Source organism: Notothenia rossii (assembly GCF_949606895.1).
Source record: "Notothenia rossii genome assembly, chromosome: 10".
Lineage (NCBI taxonomy): Eukaryota > Metazoa > Chordata > Actinopteri > Perciformes > Nototheniidae > Notothenia > Notothenia rossii.
In genome coordinates this window covers 49,466,961-49,490,054 of record NC_136908.1, presented here as the reverse complement: position 1 = coordinate 49,490,054, position 23,094 = coordinate 49,466,961, and the positions used below count along the sequence as shown (strand labels likewise).

Sequence of the window (23,094 nt, the reverse complement as noted above, 5' to 3'; positions counted from 1 at the left end):
GGATGCCAGCAAAACAGGAAGGTCGAAGAAGTATGGATGGATTGTAAACTAATGTTGAGTAGAGTATTGTGTACAGAAGTAGACGTCCAAACAGGTCTATCCACGTACTAACTTAGCAGCTAAAAGTAAAGCAGTATCTTTTAGTGCGTGTTATTTATTTTTATATTTTTTACTTTTTTTTGTCATGAGCAGTTCGTCTGCAGCTCGCAGCTTCGGTTCAGTCTGCAGCCCGCAGCTCACTTGTTCTTTAACACAGATGTCCAGCATGTTGGACACCGCTGCAGAGCAAATGATGGTCGAACAAGACTTCCAGGAAGCCTTTGACACATGCGACAGAGGCCTGGAGAGCCTCGCCAACATGGACCAAGAGGACAGCAGGTGGAAGTCTCAACGTTCCTAAGTATGAGATGAATGCTCCCTGCAGTTGGATGCTAATGTCTCTGTGGTTTTCTGTGTTTCCCCTCTTCAGGTGTGGAGAGCTTAAAGCTGGCTTCTGCATGTTAGGGATGCAGGCACTGGCTGAGCTGAATCAGTGGCATGGAGTCCTCTCATGGATCCTCCAGCAGTACGAGCACCAGGAGAAAATACCAGCCAAAATAATGCAGATGTGGTGAGTAGAGCTATAGCTGTATAATAGATAGATAGAGAGGACACAAACAGGACAACAAGATAGTAAAACCACAACATTGCATATTCTTTTTTATACTTAATATAATACATGAAACCTTGTACAGCCCCACAAAAATGTCCCAAATTGGGATCAATAAAGTTCCTCTATAAATGTGGCCCTTTCATACTGTATACATTGTAACTCTGACAGTTGAAAACCCTACTATCCACTTAAGCATAATTGAGAATAACCTTCAAATAGTTTCGCAACCAAGGTAGCATTGTCCTATTCCTGAATTTATCCAAAAAAAAGTTCAAAAGCCAAGGATAATTAATATAAAGTTGTTTATTACAAGAAGAACAATTTGGCCTTTTTTGTTTGATAAACCACTTAAAGAGTATTGTTCTGTTGATTACCTATCATTCTATCGTCTTCAGCTCTAACATACCTATTGATAACGATATTTTGTCCCCAGCATACTTCTTTACTCCAAGGTGGGGGAGCCAGCCGTTATGCAGGACGCAGCCAGAGTTTGGTTACACTGCCTGTCCAACAGTACATTGACAGGCTTTGGCACGGTGGTGGAGCTGTACCTGCTGCATGTCCTCGTGCCTCTGGGAGACAGAGACGAGGCTCTGCAGCTGATCCAGGGCCAGGTTGGAAGCCGCGCGTTCTCAGAAGAGCAGAGGCAGACGGCACTGGATGTTGTAGAAGAAAAAGAGCGACAGAATGAAGAACCGCCTCCAGATCCTGGGATCAGACCAGACTCTGAGATTGCCACTCACTCAACCCAAGGTCTTGCATATAGGTTAAGCCCTGAATTATAATGAAGTAATATGAGTACAAGTGATTCATTCAGATTTTCTAATTCTACAGGATCTGTAATCCGTAAACTTGAAACCATGCTCAGGTTTTTGTACCGAAAAGTGTTGTTGGCCGGCTCTGGTTCATTCTCTTTCCGGAAATTATTTCTTGCTGCTGTTCTGCTCTACATGCTTCTCCTCCGAATGGATCCAGGTTAGATAAAATGTTCTTTGTTGACCAGTATTACATTTAAGATTTGAATTATATCAGTGAATTTCTTCTTGTTCTTTCCCTGCAGCTCTTCCATCTTCATTCATGTGGATTTCCAAACTGCTCCAGCTGCTCAGACAGATGTGGACTGCCATGTTTGCACCGTACCATCAGGCTCTTACACAGAGACTGTAAAAGACTGAAAATCACAATGTGTTTGACTACAGTATATGTTTATACCATCAACTTGTGAGTGTGCATGCAGGAGCAGACCTAGGGAAATGTTCATGGGGCGGCAAAAGAGTGTCATAAAGGGCATCAGTGTTTCCCCTAGGTTTACTGCTTTGGGGGGGTGCTGCCTGAGCGGTGGGTATTTTTTAATTCCTCTGGAGCAGAGAGAGGAGCTGTGGATTATTGTTATTGAGTAATGCATCAGTGTTTCTTAGGGTCATAGATACTAGACTCACAACTTAAAATGAAAGTGTTTAGTTTATTTAATAAAAGAGAACATGTTCAATGTGAAAAGTGACAGTATATATAGATTAGTTGCAATTTGGTGCTATATATATATATATATACACACTGAACAAAAATATAAATGCAACACTTTTGTTTTTGCTCCCATTTTTCATGAGATGAACTCAAAGATCTAAAACATTTTCTATATACACAAAATAACCATTTCTCTCAAATATTGTTTACAAATCTGAACAAATCTGTGATAGTGAGCACTTCTCCTTTGCCGAGATAATCCATCCCACCTCACAGGTGTGGCATATCAAGATGCTGATTAGACAGCATGATTATTGCACAGGTGTGCCTTAGGCTGGCCACAATAAAAGGCCACTCTGAAACGTGCAGTTTTGCTTTATTGGGGGGGGTCTGGGGGGGTCCGAAAACCCTAGGGTTAAACCCTAACCCTAACATGTCACCCATTGAGCATGTTTGGGATGCTCTGGATCGGCGTATACGACAGTGTGTTCCAGTTCCTGCCAATATCCAGCAACCTCTCACAGCCATTGAAGAGGAGTGGACCAACATTCCACAGGGCACAATCAACAACCTGATCAACTCTATGCGAAGGAGATGGGTGACATGTTAGGGTTAGGGTTTAACCCTAGGGTTTTCGGACCCCCCCCCAGACGTTTCAGAGTGGCCTTTTATTGTGGCCAGCCTAAGGCACACCTGTGCAATAATCATGCTGTCTAATCAGCATCTTGATATGCCACACCTGTGAGGTGGGATGGATTATCTCGGCAAAGGAGAAGTGCTCACTATCACAGATTTTTTCAGATTTTGTGAACAATATTTGAGATAAATGTTTATTTTGTGTATATAGAAAATGTTTTAGATCTTTGAGTTCATCTCATGAAAAATGGGAGCAAAAACAAAAGTGTTGCATTTATATTTTTGTTCACTGTATATATATATATATATATATATATATATATATATATCAAAAAAAAAGATTATAATCTTTTTTTTTAAACACCTTGAATTTCAGGGGGGCGCGGGGCTCCGTTGGCGGGTCGCAGCGCCCCTCCAAGACAATGGTAGGGGAAATACTGGGGCATAACATATGAACATTAGCACAAAATGTGATCAACAGATTATTAATAGAGACTATAAGGGTTGGTAATGTGGCAGAAGATGAGTCCTACATGTTGATTGTATTGCAGTCACATTTATCAATATTTGCTTGGAAAATAATATTTGTAATAATATTAAAATAATGTGGCAAAGCACTACACATAAATACCAAAGGGTGACAACAGAAATCCATAAACCTTTAATGTCAAATGTCATTTTTTCATTTAATATGAGCCATTCTCTTAGCGTAAAAAAGGGCAATTGCATATTATTCAACTTTATCTTTATTTTTAGAGAGTTATTTTTTTAATCAATCTTTATAATAATTCAATTATAGGGATTAAATTGTGGCTTATAATATGTCAAATTCTGGTGATTTTATATTAACTGTGTTTTTTACAGTTAGGATGTCAAACTTTTTAGATAAAACAAAACAAAAAACAAAAAAGACATACTACTGGCAACGGAATGTTAGATAAAGGGAATCTAATAAAACGATAATAAATATGAATGAAATTATGTTAATTTTCCGTGTGTTTTGTGATAATATTGTCTGCGCGTGGCAACAACTAAGTTTCGATTCCAGCAGAGGGACGAACCCAGAAGTGTAGAAACGAAAGTGAACCTTAAGCTGTCAGACGGTGATGTTTACTCTGAGAGGAGAGGAACAGAACAGACTCATTCTGAAAGATACACGGAAGGTTTTATAACTTTTCTCTCAAGTAAACGTGTCTCGGGGACGTGGGGTTTGTCTCCAGAACTTCCGGTAGTTATCTGACTGGTCTGTGCTGATGGCTTGGAGGACATTCTACCGGTCTTTTTCATCACGCTTTACTAGGGACAGCTACTTTGGTAAGTAGAACACAACAAAGCTGTGTGCTGGTGATATTTGTCATAAAGATGATTTAAATGTTACCAAACAATACACTTAAATACATTAGCCTGCTTAAAACCTGAGCTAAGTGCCTCCATAAGCATTTGATTTATCTGTTGTCATCTTACATTTTTTTATCTTTATAGTTATCACTGTAATAAACAGTATTTCCTTTCATCTTACTGTACAATATTTAATTTGACATTATTGTTCTTGTATATATATATACTTTGTATCATATTCTATTTACGTGTATCTATTGTTGTATTTTATTTTATAACTATGTTGCATTGTTGGAGGAGCTCGGGTCGTAAGATAAGATTTTCATTGCCATTTCTACACTTTAGGTTATGTGCATATGACATTAAAACCATTGAATTGAATGCATTATATACTTGCATAGTAAGTACGTCATTAAGGTGGAAGATGTCATACCACCTTTGAATGTAATGCAATACATTTCCACCAATAAAATGAAAACTAAGCATTGTGATTAAAAATGTCATCATGTGTAAGTCATTATGATGACATACTTTCGCAAAACAATAAGTTACAATGGCAAAAATAATGATAAACTTTCTCAAAATTGCTTAAATAAATATCATAGTCTACTGTATTTTGTTCCTCTTCACAACCAATACATCCCTCATGTGTGCAGCAATGAAAGAAACAAACAAACTGCCCCTTGGATCTGTAAAATAAACTTAAAAAGAGAAACCTGCAAAATCTTCTATAAATAGGGCCTTAAATCAATAAACAAAAAATTTAACTGTCTTCTATCAAAATACTTGTTTATTTTAATACAAAATGTAAGTGAGGTGGGTGTTCTGGAGTTCTATATTTACTTTGAGCATCAAGCATACTCTTTATGTTTTTATATTATTTTCACACCTGTGAATGCCCGCTGGCATGGGCCCCTAGGTGGCCCCTGGAAAATGTGTTTGGTTAAACTTTTCAGCAACAGGATTCTTTTGACGTTTCTGATGGTCTGTCACAGGAATGAGAGGCCTCAGTAACCACCAGCTGTCCTGCTGTGTGAACACACTCCTGCAGACCTTCTACGCTACCTGGGAACTGGGAGAAATACTCGACAAGTAAGAAATTAAGTTGTAGATTCGTTATGGTCCTGACTTAAGAAGATCGTAGCATCAGAGGTGGGAGAAGTACTCAGATCTTGTACTTAAGTACGAGTAGAAAGTGAAGTAATACTCTGTTACAAGTAAAAGTCCTGCATTCAAAATCTTACTCAAGTAAAAGTACTAAGCTATTAGCATCAAATATAGTGAAAGTAGCGACAGTAAAAGTAGTTATTGTGCAGATTGGTCCATTTCAGAATAATAGATATGATATGTTTTATAATGATTGATCATTAAAGTGTTCTCAAAGCTGGTAAAGATGCAGCAAGTTTGAATGACTTTGTATACTGCAGGGTAGCTTGTGGATTTACTCCAGGTGGAACTAAAGTCTGATTTAACACTTGATTATATTTCACATCATTCATCAGAATCTGTAAAGTAACTAAAGATTTTAAATAAATATAGTGGATTAAAAGTACACCATTTACCTCTGAATTGTAGTGGAGTAGAAGTACAAAGTAGCATAACATTGAAATACTCAAGTAGAGTACAAGTATCTCAAAATGTACTTAAGTACAGTACTTGAGTCAATGTACTTACCTCTGCGTAACATATTGGGTAACGAGTTAATCTGCAGATGCTTTGGTTAAAAAATGAGACCAAACTTTACGATCAATGTCAGTTTTTGAGCCACGTCAAAGGCACAAATGTGGCCTTTGATGTACCAGGCAAAGCTTGTCTTTACCAATTGAAGGAAATGCCTCTTGCTGCTGGAGCAGTCGTTGATCACTTGCGGCCTCTACTGGCTCCTTAAGAGGAGTAAGGAGTCAACATTATAACAGTATAAAACAAAATGTGTTTCTCAAAGTTGTAAATCACCGGGTGGTCCTTGAGCATACAGTGATGAATGTGCCCAATGAATATTAGGCTGATCGGCGCAGTAGTATGCAAGATAAACTGCTGACAGACATAGACACATGCAGGCACACACACAGATGTATTGGCCGACGGTGGATCTAACAATTAACAAGGTGTCAATTAAGATCCAAGGCTGCTTCTCTCAGGTAATCAAAAGTAGGATTAATGAGTTTTTATGAATTGCACCAGGTGGGAGGCAGCTGCTGTGAAAGAGGAGAGTTGTAACGTCCCCCTGCAGCTGAAGAGAGTTCTCTCCGCCATGAAGAGCGACACCCCCCCTCATGCTCCTCATCTTGCCTTTCTCCACTCTCTGAACTCAAACCGTATTCGACGTAAGGATGCTACTTTATCAGATGATTCTTGATTGGTGTTTATTTAGTAACTTTTAACATCTTTTGCAGTTGGTTCGCAGCATGATGCTGATGAGGTGTTCCTCTCCATCCTGAACCTCCTGCACCACCAGATGGACGACAAACATCTGGTTGGTCTTTAATTATGAATATTCCTTATCTTTCCAACTGTAAGTGCGCCATTTATTATATTGTGTTTGTATTTGTTTTTTCTGCCAGGCTCTTGAAATCCAGAATCTGTACAAGATATCTGTTGAGACATGCTTGCAGTGTATGGATTGTTCCTCCGTCCAGACCCTGAACACCTACCTGCTCAGCCTGCCGCTGCATGTCAAGGAAGATCACGACTCTCTGGTGAACTTTGTCTTTTCTTTAGACTTGGATGAATACTTCAACATATTGGAAGATATAGTTAAAGGCTATTTTGCCTGCAGCTAGATGGGAACATCGATTATCTTAGCATGAAGACTGGAACCTAAAGGAGACAACTAGCTTGGCTCTGTGCAAACAAAATTCAAACTTCCTCTAAAGCGAAATAATAGAAAATACGATGTTTCGGTTGTTTAATCCAAACAACACTTGATGGTTTAACTTAGTCTAGGAAAAATCACACACTTTTTTCCTGGTTGTTCCCAGTTTTTATTTAAAAGCTTTTAGGGAGGCTTTAGGAGCAGCTGCTAATAAAGTGTCCTAGAAAAAAAGCCCTTGCATTTTCTTTTTGTCAAGAAAGCTCCCTTGACACACTTTACACTTTCCTTAATGCTGCTTCATTGTCAATCAATTGCTGTTAACTTTTGTGAAGTCGGACTTACAAGTATTTATTCAACAAATATTTTCAGGAAGGCTGCATGACCTCCTTCTTTGAGCATCAGGAGCTAAGGGGCATAGATTGCTGCTTTTGTGCACAATGTGAAAAGAAGACTCCATCTAAAAAGGTGAGACTTGGTTTAAATGCTTCCCAGTAATTACAAGACAAAACTGTGAAACTTGTTTTCTCTTCCTCAGGGTCTTAAACTACTTTCCCTGCCTTGTATCTTGAGTGTTCACCTGAAAAGGTTTCGGAATAGCAATGGTGACACCCGAAAACTTGACTGCAGGATTACCTTTCCAGAAACCATTGACTTTTCTGAGACTGTTAAGGAAGCGTTCTCCTCAGACTTTAACCAGGTATTTCAATAATAATAGTAATACAGTCTGCACATTGTATCTTTTGTCTTTTATAAATGTACACATTTTTCCAGAATGACTACAAGTACACACTGCATGCAGTGGTAGTGCACTCTGGATATGCATCGTGTGGGCACTATACTGCCTACGTGCGCCAAAGGGGGAGCCAGCGCTGGTACTATGCAGATGACAACTACGTATATCAGGTACGTTCAATCTGACTAAATCTGTCTCACTTGAATGCAACTTATTTCAGCTTGCACTTGTTGAAGGACCCTTTGTTAAAAAAATATCATTAGACACAAAGGCTCCCCTGTATACCCTTGTTTCAAAGCCCTGAGTTGTTTAGCACAATAATAATGATACCTTACGTAAAAAAATGAAAATGAAATTGAAAAGGACATTTTGTATCACTATAATTCAGTTGTATGCATTCATTTGTTTTGTATTCAAACACATAGACCTCCTGGGAAGAAGTGCAGAGATCCTATGGGGGAAATAACAGCAGGTAACCTCCTCAATATACATTTTTTTCAGGTTTGATAACCTTTGATATTGCATTAGGAATTAGGGAGTCAGGGAATAATTTAACATTTTGGGAATTGCTTCCTTGGCAATAGAGTGATACCACTATTATATACAGTAAATATGCTTAACGTGAGGCTGAAACTAGTAAGCATAGCATGTCATTAAACAGCTACCCTGGCTCTGTCTTTATGTATTTATTTTTGAGCTACAATGGGTAATTGTAGCTAAGAATAAAGACATAACTTAACATTGCCAAGAAGTGCCCCAGGGCTCTGTTCTAGATCACCTGTTGTTTTACAACTGCATACTGCTATTTGGTCACAACAATTGGGGGGTGATACCCCTTATGGTTACATTTGGCCAGAAAGGCATGCTCTGAAATTAATTTCTTAGCTTGATCAAAAGAGCTATTAATACTTAGATTAATACATTTTTTAATAACAACTCCAGTCCCCTGTGTTCAGCCTCGTCTTGAAAATGGTCTCTCACCTTCAAAACATTCAGATTACAGTAAACAATGGCAAACATGGCATGGCAACAAAACAACATGTGACCCCCATTTAAGCTTGCTTAAACCAACCTCCAGTTGTTTTCAGAGTTACGGATTTTTATAAATAACATTTAAAGCCTTGCTTGAATCCCACTTCCATCATGCAGCTTTTATCTTCCTACTTGCGGAAATCGCTTTTGATCTTAAGACAAAGCCTTGTCTGTTCCTCGGAGAAAATCAAACACTAAAGGTGGTCTTGTTTATTGCGATGGGGGCTTTCAGACTTTTGAACCCACAAACAGAGGAAATCTGTCTTGTCTGTCATATTGTCTTCAAAAGCTTTTTGTCCAACACTCTAGTTATATTTTTACTTCTAATTCTCTTTAAGTGTACTGTAATTTGGTCATTTTATCCCTTTACTTCCCTCACTTGTAGGAGCATAACTTTGATTTCTACATTTCTGTGTTCAAATGTTTAATGCTGTTATTTTTACAGAGGCACAGCCTACATGTTAATGTACAGAAGAGGTTCAAAAGAAGTGGTACAACAACCACAACTCTGCGGCTGAGTGGATTGACGTGGATGAATTTGACCTGGGTTCATGGTGCAATATTGGATCAAAATGGATACTATAGGAAATATATAGAATACATATGCTCATTTGCTTGCATATTTAATTTATGGGACTTTTTAGATGTTATTGTAAAGGTTGAATTGATTAATATGTAATGATTTGTCTTGCTAATTTAGACTGTACTTCATCAAAGGAGTCTTTGTATTTAAAGAAGTTGGTAAAAAAGCTTTTATTGTTTCTTATGATTGGATAAGGGTTACCTGTAATCATATGTTCTTTGTCATCAATATCTCAACAGGTTTATTCTGAGATAATACATTCTGACAGTAATTTGTGCTGAACACCAGCAGGTGGAGTTGAAGACTCAACACACTGATGGGGTTTTCCATCCCGAGACCACACACACTGTAAACACACTCTATGATATGGGGAGGGTTGGTTTGAAAAAAATGCTTAGCTTAGATATTCACTGTTATGGGGGAAATACCTGCTATTGGAGTCAGTGTTCATTTTCCTGACACTGCTGTATGATATATGAGTCACCCATTAAGCACAGTGAAGTCATTTCTTTTTCTCGTTGGGACTGCCAAAAACAACAATATTAAATCTCCTTCAGAATCTCATTTTGAACTTTCATTTTCTCACTACTTGTAGGGTCTATAACTTCTTATAAAAAAGTGGATTTGATGACTCAATTAAATTATCTTATTGATGCATCAACATCAGCACTTCTATCACTACCTGGGCTCAAAATGAATGCATTTTAATGCAATTTAATAATGCCTGTTCTGAATGTGTCTTGCAGTTAAAAAATGGGTTAAAACTGCAATTACATCAGTGCTAAAATGCTCTGTATAGGCTTTCAGCAGAGCCTCTAAAGTTCCCACTCATTTCGCCAAGAGTCGGGGGACCGTGTGAAATGGTGCCTATGTGCTGTGGAGCTTTGACAGAATGGAACATGTCTCCACAGTGCCACAGGCAGCAGGCCTCATGCTTAGTCATCTCGCTGCTGTGTGGCACCGCTTTCTATATAGGGGGCATCTTATTCCCACATTAAAAGACCAGGGCTAGAGGTTTCAATTATGTGTCTTGATTGAGTCAGTGTCACATTAAGATTGTTTTATCTGACTTTGCTTGAATGGGAAGCTGACAATGGAATACTTGTTGACACATATTGAGAAGTATTGGGATGTGGATGTATTTACAATAAAAAGCATTTCAATTATCTAGACGACAGGCTCAGATCATTTAATAAAAGCTGATATAATCAATGTATTTATTTTGGTGATCCTCCTGTTGTTTAGATTGCAGAAAATGTATCCAATGAAAGATGTCCTGCTTAGCATCATATGGCAGACATATTGCCAGGTAGATAACACATTATGATAATATAAGGAAGGAGCCATTGTGCATGTTGAGTCTGCTTTTTGTGCATTTTGCTGATAATACTTGTATACTTTCAGCTGAGTTCACCTATGTGGGATTGTCATTGCTAATGTGTTGGCAGCATAGTGATGTTATTGGTACTGGTGGAAGTGTATGTAATAAAAAAAAATGATTTAAACTATAGAATACATGTACTGGATTATATAAATCTGCCAACTATCTGAATATGCACATCTAGTGGAGTAAAAAGTACAATATTTGTCTCTATATAATGTGGATTAGTTATTAAACACCACCCTTTTAGATTAGGTCTTAGTACTAAAGGCACATTTGGTTTATGCACCTCTATTGTCCAGACTGATTTTGAAAAGTAATTCTAGAAGAAACTAAGCGACAACAACACAATAAAAGTGATTCTTCTCTTGCAGGGTTTTAATTAATCATTCATAACGTATATACCATGTGTCACGTAGGTGTTAGACGAACACCTGTCGGGCACCACCCTGACATTGACCACAAAATCAAGCTAACAATACGACAGCATGACACAGGCAGCATGGCCCAGGGCCACACGGATAAAGTCTGAGTTAACGTCTGGACATATTTGTTTCTTTCCATGCACGTGTCACATGTCTGAGGTCTTTGTCTTCATTGTTTGAGGTTGAGCTCTGGCCCCTGGATGCGGTTACTCAGACACTTTATAGCAGATCATAATCTCTGCAATTTAGCTTTCGCTCTTTATCTTGATCAGGTGTTAGCCAAGGACACCTTATGTTGTATTTCTTTGGCAAAACATCTTGCCAGCAATGATAGTGATTGACTCGATAAATCAGTAAACGGAGGCAGATAGAAACGTAGGCCATAATGATTCTCCTCAGGCATTGCAGTGTGGCAACACTTAAACTGTTTTCTTTTGGAGAACATATTGAGGTTCATTAATGCTTTTTCATCATTGTTGATGTGTGTTTACCAGTTACTAGGTGAGGACACCACTGTGATGCATCGAGGAGAAAATGGAATTTGAGAACCACTCTTAAAGCTTCCCTTTTTTGTGGGTGGTGGATTTCACAGACACAGATAAATGCCTGTGTCTGACTTATTATGTAGCCAGCAAGAATGACTGTTTATTTGATAACAATCATCAATAATCTAATTTCATGTCACTTGAAAAGCCCTCATGCTGTTTAGTCATACAAAGGCAAAGTTAATTTGGACTGTTTTGATACCTAAACTTCAGCTCTACTTATCTAGGCCTAATTATGTTAGCCAGTTAGCTAAGATTGTGAATATGTTAGCATTAGCGTTCGGCTCAAAGCCCCACAGTGTCTAAGTACAGCCTCACAGAGCAACATGGTGTTATATTATTTAAATATGGTAATATTCAAGGTGTATCAGGAATACATACTGTATAAAACCTAATATCCTCACTTTCCAAAAAAAATAAACGTTTCTTTAGGTCAAATGTCTAAATCACCCACCTTCAGCTTGACATTGATATCTTAATGGGGACAAAATGGCTTTCAATCATTCAAACTGCATTTATAACTTCCAAGCTGTGAAGAGTTTGTAGTTGTTTAAACTTTTACCAACAGTGACTATCAAATTATTTTCAACTTGTGATTCTGCGCTGGTAGTATGAGGATAAGATTAAACAGGTTACTGCATTTAGGCAATAAGGGAAGAGTCAAGGCTGTTTGTTTAATTCATAGTTTACCGTTGTCATCTTCTGGTTTTATTGTTAAAGCCTCAAAAAGGAAGTCATTCGTGCACGTTTCCACGTTCCCTTTTTCTTCTCAGGACGGAGTTTGTGAATGGTGGCTGTTTTTGCCTGTTTTATTTGCATACTGCAGAAATGCTGACTGTAAGGTGTTCCCTCCATGTGTCCAAACCCAGACCCTTTCTGAACGCCTCTTGTCTGCTTTAATCCGGTATGATCTTTTCAACAGCAACGTTCTGGATGCTTCAGGGGAGGCAAGCTCACACAGCGATCCTTTAGTTACATAATAAGCTTTCAAATGTAGGAAATGATTCTCTTGTGCTCTTTCCGTGTTCAAAGTCCAGGCCTGTGACCATGGTGAAGTCTGCTTTTGTAAATATAAAACAAGAAATGAAGGCAAATGTCTTTTGCATGACTTAGATATTTAATTTCATTAAAAAAAAGTGGTAAATCAGATAAAGGAGCATAGGCTTTGAACATGTATCCACATATTTCTTCATCAAAAGAAAATCCTTTAACAAAATTCCAAATTATAGCCATGTTGGAATGTTTGTCCTCATTGATTTGTGACACTCACCTCTAATTTAAAAATGGCTTCCCTTGGCATTGGTACTGTATGTGGCTATACTGTGCTGATTTCACTGGAATTTGTAGTACGAGTGGTCATATCGAGGAACGAAGCCTTATCGTACCCCAGTGAGTTCATAAAATGTCCTCTCTGTCGGGAGAAGGGGAGTCTGGTCAACACAGAGTTTTCCTCTCTTCACATGTTCAGTTGTCCTCCCAGAGAATCTTGGCAGTCTGAGAGTAATAAATATAACATCTGCTGAGTTTTCTAGGAAGAAGGGATGTCGAACAGTCAAACTGCTATAGGGGAACAGAAATAAAACAGCATGGATGAAATGTAGTCCGGTTTGGTTTGTACGGTACCCAATGTCTCAGATGTTGGTTAACTCAAAAGACTAGTGGCTAATAATACATATTCAGTCAATGTTTCCAGGTTTATCATGAAGTATACTTCCATACAAGACGGCATGTTACAGATGTTGGTTCTCACAGGAGGTGAGCGGAGGCCCCCTGATAATTGTGGTCATGACATGCAGGGATATATGACCTGATGCCCCACCCTTGTCTCCATAGCCCTGTCGTTGCCCTTCAGTTAGCACCTTATCTCAGCTCCTTATCATCAGACTCAGGATCCAGAGAAGATCAGCCGCCGTCTCAGAAGCCGGGCTTCTCAGGTTTCAGGGGAAATGGCTTTGCTGACGGGCCCAGGTAACTGTCTGTCACACAAAGCTCCTGCTCTGACATGTACGCCACCATGTTTGTGCAGCTCCACAGTGTTAGCCCCTCCACTGGATACCACAGGAGGAGAATTCGGCTCCTGAGTTTGTTTAATCTTTTCACACCTCAACCTCTTCCATATGGTAGCTCCGCTTACCTTGATTGGAAACGTTGTGACATGTCAAAAAACAACATTATCCTGCATAAAGGTTTCTATCGTAATTAACAATGCAGTTTCCGTATTTCATTTTTTCTTAATTTACATTATTTAATTTCATATTCGGTTCTTGTGCATATCATATTCTGTTTACATGTATATAGACTTTTTGCACTACTTTTTATTTTGTATTTTGGTATTTTATTATATATGTTGCATTGTTGGAAGAGCTCAGGTCAGAAGAATTGCATTGCCATTTCTACACTGTAGCTTTCTACAATAAAACCTTTGAATCTTGAATCTTGAGTTTCAATGTATGGGAACCTAATTTTAGAAGACCAGGCTGAATTTTTGCTTATGCATGTGAAGCATCAATTGAATGTCACTTAAAATAACTCTTGTTGTGACATGTGAAACCTCACCAGATATTATCATAATAAATCCTCATCTAGCATGGCATCCCACAAATTAAAAATACTCCTCCTCTGGTCTCTCACCAACCAAGAATGAATGGAATTGCACCTTGAGGCGAACCGCTGCCTCACCGTTCCAGCTCTGAGCTAGTGATAAGCTCATAACAACCTGTTAACTGCTGCCGACACACATTTCAGCTGTGCTTGTGCATGCATGCCAATCAGTTGCTACATCAGCGCTCCAGTTAATGATTTGTACACCAGGAGAAAAAAACTGACAGGAGGAGATCTCATAGCGAAACTGGCCCGGTTACAAACAATGCCATTTATTATTTTCTCCTTGGTGCACCTTGCCATGTTCAGGAGACTTGACCCGGGTTGTGCTGTTCACTCGCTCTGTAATGTGGGCTGGGCACCTTGAGAAGTGAGCTATCCATTGTCAAACCTCTTTGACCTGCTCTCTCCTTCAGCCTCTCCTATTTCCGCACAAAGACTCTCTAATGCCAGGTAGCTGGCTCTGGCATTCCTGTTGCATTCCACCATGGGGAAGTTGCTGGGATCAGGATGAAAAATGCCTGAAACAAAGGCCTACTCTCATTCACAGGGTTTAGGGTTCTGTGGGAAAGTCCAGGCTGGACAGAGGTTGGATGGCAGAGGAATGCGAAGCGGGGCATAGCTTACACAGTCTCTTCAGCGCAGACCCAAAGATACATTGACAAGGTAGAGGTCTTCTTACAGAGAGGAGTCACGAATGAGGATGATAGGATAACTGCAATACGTCCCTCATGCATTTCACAGCCAGTTAAGTTATCCATTCTCAAGCTGAGAAGAGACGTGAAATGGATACGACATCTTAACACCGCATTACGTTGTGGCGGAAAAATATTATAGAACAAATTCCCATTTTTAGTAGAAATCATTTTGAATAACATTTTTTAATGACAATCAAGAGGTTGGGGTGGATGTGTTGATGGGTCGTTGGGCCAAACATGGGGCTTTAACCAAGGAGACCACTGTTCGTTTCCCGTTTATAACAAAACATCTGTGTGGACTTATTTTAAATCAAGTACTTGGGTATAACTTGCATATTTTTACCCGGACCATGATATTTTCTTTCCTTTGTTGTCTGGCAATATTTGAATACATTTGACAGCGACAGTAAAGAGGTGAAATGCATCAAAGCAAGGGTTGCCAACTTTTTGGGCTTGTTGACCCTCAAAGCAAAGGTTATAAATGTTCAGATCACTGCCATCATCTACTGACCTTTTTAAAATATTTAATCACTCCTTTGAGATGTCTCGTTTTGACTCCCGTGTTGAACCCAATTTGCGATTACAGGGTCAGATAAATGACCGCTTCTCTAACCTTTCATTAATCATGAATTATGACACTACTAGCCTCTTCATTTGTAAAGGTATGAAGTCCATTCCTTTACCGCCTCATGCTGAGGTTAAGTGCCTGACCTCGCTTCACCCTCCCTCCCCTGAATCCTATCCCCAGCTTGTGAAGATTTAGAGAGGAATTTTCTGTCAAAGCCCTTTCATTTTCCCACAACAAATAGCAACATATAATAACGCATCTTGAGCTGTGGGGGAGAGGAGGGCAGTGAGATCAGTCAGGGTTAGGTCCTTTTAGAAGACAGCTGACATTTTCCAAGGACAGACCCCTTCATATTTTAGTGGGAACCAAAAATCAAAGAATACAGGTAATTATTTAATGATATATTTAATGTTAGGACAGATAAATCTCAAGCAATAAGACTGATATATATCTCAACAACTATTTGATGGATTTGCTTGATTTTGTTTAAGACATTTGTGGTCCCCAGAGGATGACTCCTAATTGGATTGCAATGATATTATGTGCAGTCATGCATGTCCCACTCAAGATAAATTGTTATAATGTTGTTGAGCCCTTTTCGTCAAAAATGTGATTTCATTCACTTGATACCTGCAAAACTAAGGAAGTCCCCATCAATCTTATCTGTACTGTGCATTGTTTTTAGAGCTATTTGCGACTTTTAGAATGCTAACACGCTAAAATAAGATGTTGAATATTGTATATACCTGCTCAACATCAGCATATTAGCATAGTTAGCATGCTGATGTTTGGTCAGCAGCCCTATGCTTTAGTACAGCATGCTCGTAAGCATGGCTATAGTCTCCGTTGAAATAAAACTGTTCTTTCTGAATGTGTGCACAGAAAATCTTACCTCAGTTGTTTGCATTTTACTTACGATCTGACCACAGATTACAACAATGTGCAGAACATACTTCCGAGCATTGTCAGTTCGAATAGCATTAGTAATACTGCAATGTCCACATTTCACACATAACTTGCAGCTTTTGTTTTAAATTGTGTCTATCTCTACCCATGAATGCATGCGGGCACTCTCAAAAAGGTTTTGTTTGATTATTGTTCTCATGAAGATAAAATCACGGGTGAACACACCTAAACACTTCAAGGTGCCATTGGTTTATATTCTGAGCTGTGGGCTGCTATCTGCTCTGGCTTTATATCATCTCCATACATAGTGTGTGGTTGTGGGGCGTTGGAGATGAAGTATGTGGGGAAATGAGAGGAGATCTGTTGCAGCCCACAGGCCCCTTCGGATTCTCTGATGTGGCTTCTGGACTTCCTGGGAAATGCAAGGCCTTCTGGGACAGCACTTAAGTAGTCTCCTGAGTTTTGTGAGCGTGTGTTTTGAGCGAGAATGAGGCTGTATCTAAGCGTAACTACACGTTCTTGTTAAACTCTTTCCTTTGATATGTGAGAACACAGTTGGCTAACTGCGGCTTTCCAAAGAATAAGGTAGGGCCCCTTCAAACAGAAAAAGCAACTGACTACATCACGCAGGTGATTTTCCTACAGGTGGGGCGTGCTGATAACGCATGGACGGTTATGCCTCTTTAAAGTCACATCTGCCTCACACTGTGAAATGCATAATGCTTTCAAATACAATAAGACAGTTTTCTCATCGACTGCTATCAATGTTATTCAAACAAGGTGCTCATTAGACAACCACTATGCTATTATCTTTGCTATCTTCAGTCTGGGATGCATTATGGACAATTTTAATGGATACATGAGTTAAGATGAAGAAAAATGTTAATTTTGAGGGAAATGTAATACCATTTTCTTCTTTTGGATACTTCCCTGCATTTAGTTAAGCGAATAAGGCTGCTGAGAGGCCCAGCCCCTCTCATCTGCAGCCTGTTATGGCGGAGCGGGAGGATGACATCATGTTGGTCTCAGAGCGGCAGCTGGTAATTGGCCCGCTCTCCTCCTCCAGCGGCACGGGCCAAACAGAACACACAAGTGGAGCCAGGCAATGCAAGTCAGATGCACCAGGTTTTTCCAGAGTGGCTGGTGGGGCCTCAGTGCAGACTGGGAGCCAAGAGGCCTCAAAGAGGGGTGCAGCGATCCAACTGTAAATGTCAGAAATGAATGAAGGGCCTCAACTCAAAATGAAATCTGATATAATGCGCCCCAGGCCAGCCTGCTTGATCTGCCGTACAATCCACTGCTGTCGTCGTCTGGATAACTGCGCCTATTCTCCAAGATATGACATTGCAAAAGCGTTATATGTGAAGGTTTTGTGAGAGTCAATGAGCTCCCAGCCCACACAAAGTTCCATTAAAGTGAGACTGAACTGCACCTCTGGGCTTCAGAGGAGCCAGTCATTGTTTGTCTTATTGAGATCAGTGTGTCAATTCTCAGTTTTGAAGAAATTCTCATGCTTCAGAATGCGGATGTATTCCTGATGATAGATGATGTCAATCTCCACAAGGCATTATTCGGAAATTCCTTGCACATGTGAATAATGGCCAGCGGATGAAACATCTGGGAAAAAGATGAAACCTCTGCAGGTTCAGATGTGTGTCATATAGACATAAATCCTATCAGCAGGACAATAACATGCAAACCCATTAGATTTTTAAGCAGCTTTTTGATGTGGCGTAGTGAGTAAAACCTAATTGGTTGCAGTGGATCTGCGAATGAGTCTTTTACCCTGTGGCCAGTCTCACACACGGCATATGGGCCAAGCAGGGATGCTGGATACCTCTGTTCTAATAAAACACAGTCTTTACCTTTTATAGAGGCTGTTAAGTCATGCCACCATGTTTCCTGCGACGTGGTGGTTTTACACAAAAACATAGGTGTGCTGATCTTCTGATTACATTGATGGATGACCATATAAGTCTCACCTGTTATCATCTGACAGAACAGTTGTGTGAACATGTTGGTGTGCTTGTGTGGGAAAACATGCGTTCCTGTTGTGTCAAAAGAGGGTGCAGTGCTCAGCGTGTTTGCACGTGCCCGTCTGCCTGTCTGTTACCCATTGTTGTCTCCCTTCATCAGTGACAGATAAAAGAATGTCAGTCGTGAACAGAAGGTCACGTTGGGCTTGTAGATTTAGAGAACATCGGAGTTCCTGTCAGGGCCAAGCTGCAACTCAGCATCTGTGGACAAAAACGACTGACTGAGCAAAAAACGTCTCTGAAATAAGTGTTTGAATGCTTTTACTTTTCATGCTCTATGTGCTGAGCTGTGAAGATGTGCACTGAAATCTCTCACCCTGTGGTTACCATGACAAAAGAACTACAATATTTGTTTTTTTTAAGTATCTTGTAGCCAGAAAAGATCAGACACTGATTGGTGATGCACGCAACAAAAGTCGAGACCCACTTTCAATTTGTTGCAAAGCTCTTTAAAGCCCCACAGGGTTTTATGCCACAGTGAAACAGCAGTTAAAGCATGATATCTTGGTGCAGCATTTGTTTGTCTGACCACTTGGGGCAGGAGCAAGATGTAAACTCAAAGCTGTTGCACTGTTAGCTATTTTACAAATCCAGCATCAACACTCTCATTGATTCTGAGGAACGTTTACGGCCAATATTCAGTGTTCACTGTCTCGAACAAGTACTAAGGACTGGAGATATGGTGCTGTTTAGTAGCTAAATGATCCACCATGTTCACCAGCTAGCTGCTAACTGTGTCTGTCAGCTGTTTGGTGCTGGTCATCATATTGATGTTGACTGATACAATTGAAGTTGCAAACAATGCTACTTTGAGAGGGAGCCAGAGAAAATGCTACCTCATATAAGTGTTTTGGGACTCATTCCTGTAGCAATGTATTACACATAATAAATGTATATATTGTTCAAAATATGTATGAATGTAACTGTAACAACATAAAAAATGAATACATGACGAACTATGACCAACAAGAGGAGATGAAATCACTTGCTTTTTAAAGTCCCTACACGTATAAATAAATACACTTCTCAGCTCTTGAAAGGAGTGTGTTAACTCTGGTTTTGTTGGTGTGAAACCATTTATTATGCTAATGAGAATTAGCCTTTTCAATTCCACAAGTCATCTAAGGAAAGAAAGTTATTTCAAAGTGGACAGCTTTATAGAATGTACTTAAAGAGCTGATCAAAGCTGGATGTCCCATATATTTCATATGTGAATGCTTATGGTGCACATTTCCCTGTGCATCCTCTCTGCCTCTCAGCTGGTGAGCTAGCTGTCAAGGTAGGAACTTTGCCAGAGGAGGAAATGACTATGGCATAAGTGAATGCGTTATCATTTTTGTCCCTCTTGTGCATATACTCTCCCTGACCAGTCAAATTTCATATTCTTGAGTTCCTTATCTGTGGTCTGAGAAAGAAGCACATTTCACAACTTGGACAAGATGACACGTGTCCTCTTGTTTTTTTTGTTTTTGAACGCTTCTGTGTGACATTTCAGGATGATTATTCCGGCAAGGACATGAGCGGTGAAATATCAAATGTCATGTAGGGTTAGGGTTAGGGTTAGGGTCATATTCCCCATCCATCAAACACTGCTCTCCAGGGGAAGAAGACGCAGCTGTTGCTTGCCTTTGATACCTTCGTTGTTCCTCTCTGTTGAACCGCAGTAGTCCACAACCCTCAGCTGCTACTGTAGCTCCTCACCGGCCAGTTGGTTCACTTGCCTTAACATCTCCTGCCTCATTCTTTCTTTCTCAGCAATTCTCTGCTTAAACTTGTCAAGTTTACTTCCGATCGTCAACTCACTGTCATCCCAGAAATACCTGCTTACTGACAAGTTACTTCACGACAGTAGCGTTACGAAGAAGCATTTGAAGTTTTGTAGATTCCCTCTGAAACTTATACTATAGTTACGTTGTAAACCTGGATTATTTGACTTTTACGGCATTAACTTTTGTTAATGACTTTTCATAATGCCGCTAAAACATTTTGATACTACACCGTAACCTAAAGGGCAAAGGAAATACATATAAGAGACCAAATATGTCCTTGATTAATATTGTTTGTAAATAAATACATTTGCTAATTCTGGGCAGTTTTACCAGAGGACATGAATTGCTAAGGCCGCAGAGGCTGATAGTTGGCTGATGTTAAACTAGGTTATTTTAGTGTTTGAAATTCTTCCTCATTTATAGTTGGATTTAGTTACTTCCTTTTTTATGTGGTTTAATGAATTCAATTACTCAGATGATGGACGATCAAAAATGATTATTTATTGACGTAAAAGTGGACAAATTAGCTTCAGTCAAGCTTATCTCACTGGCTAACGTTAACTAAATATTGTGGGATTTATATCCACCGTCACAGTACTTGTATTAACAAGGAAACCCCACAGAATGCAAACATTTACAGCCCCCTTCACATCTGAGAACACATATCAATTTTGACAGTCGGGACTGTAAAGGCAGGAGAGAGGAGCCGCACCTTGAAAGCCCTGGCAAGTTTTCATGTCTTGCAACCAGCCACATGTGTCAAACTTCTCCTCCCACACTGCACATTTCACACATTCCTCAAGAATGTTTGCTTTTTTACCAGGTCACGAGGATGAATCCAATGCTGCAATGTAAGTTTCACTGGCTTTGTGCAGCTCTTGAAGATGATTCTGCGAGACTTTTACCTTGTGCAATTCCTTCTTTGTCCAGTCATCAGTTTTTCTGCAGTCGGATTGTCTGACTTCTCCCAGTGAATATTTATGTCTTCATGCATGGGCTAACCATAAAAAGAGCCTCCATCGACTTTCATTTCCTCAGTGACATTGGGAATCCTGACCAAGGGCTTGAGCTCTGTCCATGGCTGTAACCAAAACATATGCCTCACTACTTCCTGTTATCAATGATTACATAAGTTTCGGAAACAAAGACATCCGAGGTTGTCAGGAAAGCACCCGGCTCACCCCTCGATTTCCATGAGAATGAAACAACAGTATGCTAAGCTGTATGCAACCCTGTTTAAAACAAGGCCCAGTCTGCAGTCATGCTAGCATCTCTGAAAGGCTGACCTGCTGATGCTTTGAGCTGAATGCTAATATCAGCATGCTAACAACAATGACAGTGCTAACATCTTGATGTTTATCTGACATAATATGTGGCGTGTTGGCATGCTGATTCAGCATTCACAACCTCCTAAGTGGCCTTTTTCAGAAAATGAGAAGTTAGAGAATCGCCAAAGTCATTATATTTTATTCTGTAAAATTAAAATGCATCGAACAATTGTTAAGCTGTAGAGGATTCAGTCTCTGAGTATGCAAGGAATGAATGGCAATACATCCATTTACATTGTTACCATGGCTTTAAAAGTTTACAATTGGTGAATACCCTTGTTTGTTTGCAGCCTACGTCTGCGTCTATGGCGTACTGTGATGTCTTACATGCATATCCTTTTGTGCATGTAGGTCGTATCAATGGGATGGACAGTGCTGAGGATGCAGGGAGAAATAACCGGAACTTTATCTTCGGTTCCCCAGGGACGAGGCCTCGGTCCTGGGAAGCTGTGGCCTAAGATCAGCGTAGCTTCTGGCCGCAGCAGCACTGTGAACCTCCTTTTTTCCCAGCGTGGGCAGGCTGACATTTGAACAACTACTAGAATAAGTCCTGTTCCTCCCAGACTTTTGGTGGGAAGAATCGATTTGTTAACTCTAAGCAAAGAGGCAAAGGTTTTCTGCTGAGCGTTAACTGTTATATAGAGGCCCGATAGACTGCTAAACAAGGCAGTCCTTGTGGGAATGTTTAGTTGGATCATATTTCATGTTTCCAGGAGTGTGGAATTATTTTGTGTGTTTGTAGCATGTCGTATCATGATCAGTATGATCCACTCCTCATAGGTCTGGGGGATCTTAGCTCAGTAACAAAGCCATGTTATCCGGTTCTGCAAGCTTGTTATTTAATCAAGACTTATCTGAAGGTTTGGATTTCAACTGGTATTGTCTAGGCTGGAAGTACTTTTTGCTTTATGTAGGTGTCTAAACTAAAGCTCAGCCTGTCCAACTGGATTTTGAGCTTTCTGAGCTAAAAGGGCTCCACCCTGAGTAAAGTGTAAAATACATGGGAAAATGCTGACTAAGCTATTTCAGAAGGAGAAATTCCAGAAAATAAAAAAAACTATTACAGAAAAAGTTTGACATTTTGGGGGAAATGCTTACTCCCTCTCTTTCTGTGCATATTAGAAGATTGATACCACTCTAATGTCTGTACGGTAAATATACAGCTTAAACCAGCAACCAGCATCTGGAAACAGTGGGGGAAGCTGACTCGGTCCGAAGGTGGCCTACCAGCAACTTCTTATTACTTTACATGTTTTATCACATTTGTTTAACCTGTGCAAAACCAAATTGTTAAACTGCAATTGGAGAATTAAATGAAAAATGGAGATTTAAATACTGTGACTTTTTCTCGGCAACTGCTGGCCATTTACCTAGCACAGCAGCTTGATTTGTACAGTATCAAACTAAAACCCATCTTGGCAGGCTTCAAGTAACCTGTTTTGTCTGTCCTGTGAGGACTCATTTGCACGGTTCATGTGTGCATGTAGATATGGAAAAACAACCTGTTGATTCACATAGATAATTATGTGTTGCTTTGATTGACAGATGGTTAACCCTAACCCTAACCCTGTCTAATGTCAAATATTT

General features: G+C 39.7%; 2 protein-coding genes across 2 annotated transcripts; both read left to right on the top strand.

The window, feature by feature from the left end:
* The first annotated feature begins 19 nt into the window (after positions 1–19).
* On the top strand, positions 20–2,149 carry pex26 (peroxisomal biogenesis factor 26). Its single transcript, XM_079654127.1, has 5 exons — positions 20–378; positions 470–610; positions 1,086–1,405; positions 1,487–1,627; positions 1,713–2,149. The coding sequence occupies exons 1-5, from the start codon at positions 185–187 to the stop codon at positions 1,817–1,819; spliced, it is 903 nt and encodes a 300-aa protein (XP_079510253.1). The 5' UTR covers positions 20–184; the 3' UTR covers positions 1,820–2,149.
* A 907-nt stretch (positions 2,150–3,056) lies between these two features.
* On the top strand, positions 3,057–10,763 carry usp18 (ubiquitin specific peptidase 18). The gene is made up of 10 exons (XM_079653651.1): positions 3,057–4,066; positions 5,086–5,182; positions 6,272–6,414; positions 6,484–6,563; positions 6,652–6,786; positions 7,272–7,367; positions 7,438–7,599; positions 7,674–7,805; positions 8,061–8,107; positions 9,113–10,763. The coding sequence occupies exons 1-10, from the start codon at positions 4,006–4,008 to the stop codon at positions 9,183–9,185; spliced, it is 1,026 nt and encodes a 341-aa protein (XP_079509777.1). The 5' UTR covers positions 3,057–4,005; the 3' UTR covers positions 9,186–10,763.
* The last annotated feature ends 12,331 nt before the right edge of the window (positions 10,764–23,094 follow it).

What these genes read in the sequence shown, in the direction of transcription:
- pex26 (XM_079654127.1), top strand. Translation starts at nt 185, where the DNA reads ATGAGCAGTTCGTCTGCAGCTCGCAGCTTCGGTTCAGTCTGCAGCCCG. An exon ending in GCCAAAATAATGCAGATGTG is followed by an intron (nt 611 to 1,085) that starts GTGAGTAGAGCT and finishes TTTTGTCCCCAG; the next exon opens with CATACTTCTTTACTCCAAGG. An exon ending in TGCCACTCACTCAACCCAAG is followed by an intron (nt 1,406 to 1,486) that starts GTCTTGCATATA and finishes CTAATTCTACAG; the next exon opens with GATCTGTAATCCGTAAACTT.
- usp18 (XM_079653651.1), top strand. Translation starts at nt 4,006, where the DNA reads ATGGCTTGGAGGACATTCTACCGGTCTTTTTCATCACGCTTTACTAGG. An exon ending in TACTAGGGACAGCTACTTTG is followed by an intron (nt 4,067 to 5,085) that starts GTAAGTAGAACA and finishes GGTCTGTCACAG; the next exon opens with GAATGAGAGGCCTCAGTAAC. An exon ending in TATGGGGGAAATAACAGCAG is followed by an intron (nt 8,108 to 9,112) that starts GTAACCTCCTCA and finishes TTATTTTTACAG; the next exon opens with AGGCACAGCCTACATGTTAA.